The 9,030-nt window shown below is 38.0% G+C and overlaps 1 protein-coding gene across 1 annotated transcript; it reads left to right on the top strand.

The window, feature by feature from the left end:
• Positions 1-7,583: 7,583 nt before the first annotated feature.
• LOC308254550 (olfactory receptor 4M1-like) lies at positions 7,584-8,524 on the top strand (the record flags this gene model as incomplete). The annotated part of the gene is given in 2 exon segments (XM_080680731.1): positions 7,584-8,496; positions 8,499-8,524. Coding segments are annotated over 2 exon segments (939 nt in total).
• Between the last annotated feature and the right edge of the window lie 506 nt (positions 8,525-9,030).

Below are 9,030 nucleotides of genomic sequence, written 5' to 3'. Positions count from 1 at the left end.
AGGCCAAATTATTTTAAATTTACATTTCTGGGACTTCTATTCTCAATACACTTTCATTTTCATAGAATCCTAGTACTATGTAACTAGAATATTCTTTAAAGTTCTAAAAAAATCTCTTATGTTGTTAGGAAAAAACTGCTATAGAGGAAGGTTGAATGATCTTCCCAACATGACACAGGCTGGTGGCTGAGCTATGATGAGAATCCAAGTCTTTCAATTTTTGCTCAATGCTCTTTATAGCCATCTCTCAATGTGGAGAAAAAATCAGATAAGTATACTGCACTTCCTGAAATTAAATTCTATATGAAGATTTTGGAGAAATTTAAAAATTATTATGTGTGTGCATATATGCAACATTTATATAGTTGTAAAGATAAAACAAAAGCTTTCAAATAACAACTTTGTTTATGTGATTTCTTAGCTAGTTATAAAAATGCTAGAGGCCCAGTGCACGGATTTGTGCACTGGTGGGGTCCCTTGGCCTGGCCTGTGCCCTCTCTCAATCCAGGACCCCTCGGGGGATGTCAGACTGTGGGTTTTGGCCCAATCCCCACAGGCCAGGCCAAGGGACCTCCCCAGCACAAGAATCTGTGCACCAGGCCGGTTTCAGCCCGATGGCCACAGGCCGGGCTGAGGGACCCCACCAGTGCACAACCTGGTCAGATGGCCACTTAGGCATATATATATATATATATATATATATATATATATATATATATATATAATATTTTTGATTTTCCCTAACATGGATCTTATGGAAGTAGAATATTCTATAAAAAAATAAAACTTCACATATCTTTATTTTCTAAAAATTTAGTACCTTCCTTCACACTCCCTCCCTTGCCTGGACTCACTCCAAATTTCTGTGTTTCCTTTGCTCCTTGCCATAGTTCAGGTGAGCTAAAGCTCTACTGCCTTCACCATATTCCCATGATCAGTAGGTTTGAAAGACTAAGCATTTTCTCTGGGAAAGGGTTTTCAATAAATCATCACTTGAATATATTTATAAACAGTTTCCTTTCTTATTTTATAAAACTATTTTTTTACTTTTTTATTTAAATAACAAAATGGCAATGTAATCCATAAAGATGGGCTGTTTTCACCTTCAGAAGAAATACAGGACTAACAACTTTCTTTTTTCTTTTATAGCATTCTTTCTCTTCATCAATACAAACTTTTTCTTTTCTTCCATTTTCCTGCTTTTCCAGTTTTAGCTTAATCCTCCTACCTGAAGTTATTGAGGTAATGTCTAAAAGCATTTCTTTCAGTTATGAGGTATTTTGGGATTTTCAAGAGGGGTTAGGATTAGGGCCTTTTTCTCAGGGAGATATGGGCTTCTCCAGTCACATCATCTAAGAAAAAAGAGTGGACAATGATTACAAATGATAGCTATTTTTTTTAAAAATAATCTTCTTGCATGAATGTAACCCAGTATCTCTTGAGTCATTTAATCTTTTACTAGTTCAGGATCTATGTGATAGCCTCCCTAAATGTCTCGAATTAGCAAAGTGACTATTCTCCATGTGATTACCAAGAGCTTGACTAGATGCATGGATGAACATCGCCTTGTTAGTAAGGAAGAATTTCTACACAGATTCTTGTTTTTCCACCAAAGCTTTTGTTCCCTTGAGGAGAGTTCATAGTTCATTCACCTATGGGAATGGCCTCTGCAATCCTAGGTATCTCCATAGTCATCCTCTAGATACTACATCCCTGCAGATTAAGTACAGAATGGGAATTCACTAGATGTTGTGAAAGGAGGAGCAGGCTTTTTAAGATTCCACATGTAAGTGAAATCATTCAGTGTCTGGCTTATTTCACTTAGCATAACACCAGATTCAACCAGGTTGTTTCAAAAGGCAGTATCTTCTATCTATCTATCTATCTATCTATCTATCTATCTATCTATCTATCTATCATTTATCTATTTATCATCTACCTCATATTTTTATACATTTAAGAGTAGAATGGTGTTTACTGGATGGGGGAGAGGTAAGGGAAATAAGGGTATGTTGGTCACAAGGTACAAATGGCAGTTATGTATGATGAGATCTAATGTACAGAATTATGACTAAGTTAACAATACCATATTAAACACTGAACATTTGCTATGAGAATGCATTTCAGATGTTTTCATCACAGAAAAAAAGTGGGAACTATGTGAAAAGATGTTAATTAGCTTGTATTCATTAGGTAGTACTCATTGCTTAATGTATATGTTTATCGAATCAGTGTGCTATACACCTGAAATATATACAATTTTTAATTAAAAAAAAAAACAGTGGAGAGAGAGAGAGAGAGAGAGAGAGAGAGAGAGAGAGAGAGAGAAGTAGGCTTGCATCCAGAAACTTAAGAAGTGTAGATGGTGAATGTAGGATGAACTAAAACCCTCTTGACTAACTGATACAGATGCTTTAAGAGTAAGCACTCATATATACAGAGAGTTACTAGAGGGAAGTGGATGGGAGGGTTGATAGTAAAGAGTAAAGGGGTTAAATATATGGTGAAGAAAGATTATTTGACTTTGGGTGGTGGGCACACAAAGCAATATATAAATCATGTATCATAGAAAGGTACACTTGAAACCTATATAATCTTATAAACAAAACTTAAGCTTTAAAAAAAGAATAAGCCCTGGTTTGGAATAGCTACCCCTCTCTCAATAGCAGCCTTGGAAAGAAATTCCCTAACTCAGTCTCCATGGATGGCTTATCTCCCCAAGAAATCCCTTAAAACATAATTCCTTGCTCTGGATTTTATTGGCATAATCCCAAGCTTTTCTTAGAGTGTGACAGGGCATTCTTAAATATTTATGGAAGATTCAGTCAAATTTTATTAAGAATCTGGAATGTGCTGGGTGAACCTCATTTTAGACACAGTATATAAAGAAAGATAAATTTCTTAAAAGTTTGCATTTATGGTGCTCAAATTCCAGCTGACTTTGGTAGTATGACAATAACAACATGCAACCAACATTTAATCCTGCCAATTGCATCTCCTAAATATTTTCTATACAAACAATTCACTTCTCTAAATAGCTGTTGCTATATCTTTAATTTAAGCCATATCATCTCCCCCCCCCACCATAATCCCACTTTAATTTATTTGTGTAGCAACCAGAGTGACATTTCTAAATTGCAAATTTTGTTAAGCTATTCTTTAGATTTTTTCCCTAAAATATATTGGAAGCTGTTAAAATCCAGTTTTCTTACTGTAGACTACATTTCTGGGCCTTTGACTATCTCTTTATTTTGTTCTTGTGTTTTGATCAGTCACAGGTCTTCTCCAGTTCCTAGAAACTCTTCCCTGCCACGAGGCCTTTGCATTTGTTCTTCTCTATTTCCAAAATGCTTCTCTCCTACTTTATTATTTTTAATACTGGAGTCCCGGTGCACAAAATTTGTGCACTGGGGGGGGGAGTGTCCTTTAGCCAAGCCTGCACCCTCTCCAGTCTGGGACATCCCTCTCACAATTCGGGACTGCTGGCTCCTAACCACTCGCCTGCCTGCTTGCCTGATTGCCCCTAACTGCTTCTGCCAGCCAGCCTGATCACCTCCTAACTGCTCCCCTGATGACCTGATTGATGCCTAATGCTCTCCTATTGGCCCATCGCCCCCAACTGCCCTCCCCTACTGGCCCCATTGCCCCAAACTGCCCTCCCCTGCCGGCCCAATGGCCCCCAACTGCCCTCCCCTGCTGGCAGATAGCCACCAACTGCCCTCCCCTGCCGGCCCAATCACCCGCAACTGTTATCCCCTGCTGGCCATCTTGTGGTGGCCATCTTGTGATAATGTGGGGGTGGTCATCTTGTAATGACATGAGGGCATCGCGAGAGGGCATGAGGGCCACCTAGGCTTTATTAGTATAGATATATTTTTATTAAAATTATTGGGGTAGCATTGTTTAATAAATTACATATGTTTCAAATATACAATTCTATAATACATCATCTGTATATTGTATTGTGTGTTCACCACCCAAAGTCAAGTCTCCTTCCATCACCATTTATCTGCCCTTTACCCTTTTCTATCTTCCCCCACCTCCTTTCCCTCTGGTACTCACTATACTGTTGTCTGTGTCTTCTTTTCTTTTTCTCTTAATTTCTTTATAAATTTCACCCAGCATCCCAACTCCCTTCCCTTCTGACAGCTGTCAGTCTGTTTTCTGTATCTATGAATTTGTTTTTAGTTTATTTCATTCATTCAATTCCACATATAAATGAAATCATATGGTATTTGTCTTTCTCTGACTGGCTTATTTGACTCTCCAGGTCCATCCATGCTGTCTCAAAAGGTAAGATTGCCTTCTCTCTCTCTCTTTTTTTTTTCTTTACAGCCAAGTAGTATTCCATTGTGTAAATGTACCACAACTTTTTTATCCTCTCATCTACTAATGGGCACTTGGGGCTGCTTCTAACTTTTGTTACACCAGTCTGCATTCCCACCTAAAGTTCACAAGATTTCCCTTTTCTCCACATCCTTGCCAGCACTTCTTGTTTGTTGATTTATTGATGATAGGCATTCTGACAGGTGTGAGGTGGTATCTCCTTGTGTTTTCAATTTGCATTTCTCTGATGATTAGTGATATTGAGTATCATTTCATATTTTTACTGGATGAGGGCCAGGCCAGGAGCGGGTCTGCCTCAGGCCAGCCTGTAGTGTGTGGATTCTTGATTTTGTGCAGGAGAGATTTCACAATACAAGTCCAGGTGATTTTGAGAGTTAAGTGTATTAAACTAGGGATAGTAAAACAAAGGAACGACTTGGATAGAAGAAGTAACAGGAGAGAGACTAGGCGGTACCTTGCTTTGGCTCTTTAGAAATGTTATAGGAAAGAAGTGAGCCAAGGTGGGGCTGCTGTTGGCTCACTGGGAAGTAAAAGTCACAGTGACAGAAGTGAGCTAAAACGGGGCTGCTTTTAGTTCACTGGAAAGTCAGAGAAAATGGGGGGCCTTGGAGACAGGTTCAGGAGGTAAGCCCAGGGTGAGCTGTTGCTGCTTGCTGCTTCTGTGGTTGCAAGTTTCTTGGGGACCCTTAGAGTTTAGATAAAGAAAGAAAGTAAACTTTCATGCCAGAGAAAAGGCATGGGTATGCTCCAGAGCAAACCCATGCTAGTATCCTTTGTTTTGGGAGTTTTTATCTTTCTTCTGCAGGCAAGAATATTAGGTTTCATCAGAATATCCAACAGCTTTCCAGGTTCATTTTTATTTTATTTTTATTTTTATTTTTTTAAATATATTTTATTGATTTTTCACAGAGAGGAAGGGAGAGGATAGAGAGTTAGAAACATCGATGAGAGAGAGACATCGATCAGCTGCCTCCTGCACACCCCCCACTGGGGATGTGCCCGCAACCAAGGTACATGCCCTTGACCGGAATCGAACCTGGCACCGCTCAATCCCCAGGACGACGCTCTAGCCACTGAGCCAAACCGGTTAGGGCTCCAGGTTCATTTTTAATATGCTGATGCATCAAAAGGAGCGTATAGGGTATAGGGAAGCTTGGGATTATTCTCTGGTCAGCTTCAGTGTTTTACTTTTATCTTGGGTCTGTCTGGCTCTAGTTGGGATTTTGTTATTTGTTCTGCTGACTTCATCCATCCTTGGTTTGGCTGGCATAAATGAAATTAATTTGGTCTCTGTTCTCTATCTCCCTCATCAGTGTGGTTTATTCTCTGGTCAGGGAGGAGAGGTATATGCTATTTGTTCTCAAGTGTTCTTGGTTGAGGAAGATAAGGTCTTACAATTCAGTAGCTGGCTATAAATTGGTTAAATTGTTTGGACTTTCTAAACTATTTTGTCTCAGTTTCCCCATTCTATTTGCCTAGCAATGTTTCTACCTCCTGCCTCAGTATGTCTATTGACCATTTGTAAGTCCTTTTGGAGAAACGTCTATTTAGATAATTTGCCCACTTTTTAATTGGATTGTTTTTTGTTTTTCTGTTTGTTTGGTTTTTGTGTGTGTGTGTGTGTTTAATTGCATAAGTTTTTTTTATGTTTTTTTGGGTATTAACCTCTTAGTAGTTGTATTATTGGTAAATATGTTCTGCCATTTAGTGTGTTGTCTTTTCATTTTGTTGGTGGTTTCCTTTACTGTATAAAATCTTTTTAGTTTGATTTAGTCCCATTTGTATATTTTTCTCTTTTGTTTCCCATGCCCAAGGAGATGTATCAGAAAAATATTGCTATGAAGAATGTCCAAGATTTTACTGCCTTTGTTTTCTTCTAGTAGTCTTATGTTTTCAAGTCTTACATTTAAGTCTTTAATCCATTTTGAGTTTATTCTTGTGTATTCTATAAGGAGGTGGTCTAGTTTCATTTGTTTTGCATGTATCTGTCCCATTTTCTCAACATCATTTATTGAATAGACTGTCTTTATCCCATTGTATGTTCTTGCCTCCGTTGTCAAATATTATTGACCATAAAGGGGTGGTTTTTTTTTTCTGGCCTCTCTATTCTGTTCCTTTGATCTTTATGTCTGTATTTATGCCAGTAGCTACTGTGGAAAACAGTATGGAGTTTCCTTAGGGAAGGAGGTTGGGTGTAGGCAGATGAGAGTAAAGGGGGGATAAATGGTGATGGAAGGAGACTTGACTTGGGGTGGTAAACACACAATACATTATACAGATGATGTGATATAAAATTATATACTTGAAACCTATATAATTTTATTAACCAATGCTACCCCAATAAATTTAATTTTAAAAATAAGTGTTCTAGAAAAAAGTAAATAAAAAATAAATAAATAATAGAATAGCCTCATGACCCAGCTATTCCACTCCTGGAAATATATCCAAAGAAATGTGAAACATTAATTTGAAATAATATGTGCATCCCTATGTTCATTTGAGTGTTATTTATAATAGCCAAGATTTGGAAGCTTCTCTCCTACCTTAAAGTTAGATAAAATCTCACCAATTCAGAGAAGCTTGTATAAAAATGCCAATACCATGCATCACTACAACATGCCACCATCATTTATCCTCTATCATAATTCCCTTTTCATTTCCTTCTTGTCTCTTATCAATAGTGGTAATTATTTATTTTACTTACTTACATTTCATTCATTTACTTATTGTTTGTTTAATAATTTATTTTCTGCCTGTATTTTTAAAATGTAACTTCAATGAGGCAGAAACTGTCATCTTTGTTCATTGTTGTATTCTCAGCAGTTAGCACATAATTGATAGTCCCTAAATATTTGGTGAGTGAACAAATGAATAACTTTAGAAGTGACACAGAAGATATACATTTTGGTGTAGAGCTTTCAATGTCATATGTGAAGTTTTGTTCTGACATGCATTAAATCACAAATGCAGGCCAGGGTAAAATTGTTATGGATTTTATAGCATTTCAGGCCATGGTCATGTTCATGTGGAAAATATATGTGTTGGTTAGTCCTTCATTGAAGAAGTAGCATATCTTGGCTTATCAGACATAAAACAAATGTGTCCTAGTGTAATCTCTCAATGACAGAAAACAGCAAATGATTTTGAAAGCAGTAATATAATTCTAGTTTAATGCTATTTGGAATAATTACAATTTCTTTATTTTTCATAGACATATTATGAAAAAAAGTGAAGAAATGGAACCTGCAAATTATACCAGGGTGACAGAATTTGTTCTCACTGGTCTATCACAGACTCGGGAGGTACAACTAGTTCTCTTTGCTATATTTCTATTCTTCTATTTGTTCATTCTTCCAGGAAATATTCTTATTATTTGCACCATCAGGCTTGACCCCCATCTGACCTCACCCATGTATTTCCTGTTGGCTAATCTGGCCTTCCTTGACATTTGGTATTCCTCCGTTACAGCCCCTAAAATGCTCGTAGATTTCTTTGTGGAAAGGAAGATAATTTCCTTTGGCGGTTGCATTGCGCAGCTCTTCTTCTTGCACTTTGTTGGGGCCTCAGAGATGTTCCTGCTCACAGTAATGGCCTTTGACCGCTACGCTGCTATCTGCCGTCCACTCCACTATGCTACCATCATGAATCGACGTCTCTGCTGTATTCTGGTTGCTCTCTCCTGGATGGGAGGCTTTGTTCATTCTATAATACAGGTGATTCTCATTGTTCGACTTCCCTTCTGTGGGCCCAATGAGTTAGACAGCTACTTCTGTGACATCACACAGGTTGTCCGGATTGCCTGTGCCAACACCTTCCCAGAGGAGTTAGTGATGATCTTTAGCAGTGGTCTGATCTCTGTAGTGTGTTTCATTGCTCTACTGATATCCTATGCTTTCCTCTTGGCCATGCTCAAGAAACATTCAGGCTCAGGTGAGAGTACCAGCCGGGCCATATCCACCTGCTATTCCCACATCACCATTGTGGTGCTAATGTTTGGGCCATCCATATACATTTATGCTCGCCCATTTGACTCTTTTTCCCTAGATAAAGTGGTGTCTGTATTCCATACTGTGATATTCCCTTTACTTAACCCCATCATTTACACATTACGAAACAAGGAAGTAAAGACAGCCATGAGGAAGTTGGTAACAGATATATTCTATGTAAAGAGAAGTGAAAGATAAATGTCATATTCTATAGTCCTTCTGAGGTCACTGTCCTAAAGTAGGAAGCATTTGCAGTGGTAAGAATGCTGCTTTTGCTAACTCCTTTCGTCTGAGTTCTTAAAATAGCACTAGTTTTTCTCTATTTGGTAAAGGGAAAAAAAACATACAAGGAAGTTAACATGGAAATAAATTTACTCACACCATCCCTGAAATTTCTGCCAGATCACTGTTAGAATTTACAATGTAATCATCCTCGACTACACATTTTTTTACTAATAGTTTACTGAATGACTATACTGGAGGGGCTTTGACTGCGAGGAGAATGTGTGTTGACAAATAATAAAATGCCCAAGACCTGGGAGGCATGCCCACTATGAATATGAAGAAATAAGTAGCTTTAAGTGGCCAAATTACCTATTGCTGTCATGTCTTAATCTTAGCCTAGTGGCATGGTGAATCATCTTCCTGGGACTATAAACACGGATGATTTTCTCCTTTATCTCTTCCCCTTGGCAGA

Source organism: Plecotus auritus, assembly GCF_963455305.1.
Source record: "Plecotus auritus genome assembly, chromosome: 1".
In the NCBI taxonomy this organism is placed as follows: domain Eukaryota; kingdom Metazoa; phylum Chordata; class Mammalia; order Chiroptera; family Vespertilionidae; genus Plecotus; species Plecotus auritus.
Note: the sequence above shows the minus strand (reverse complement) of the source record. Positions and strands in the feature narration are given on the sequence as shown.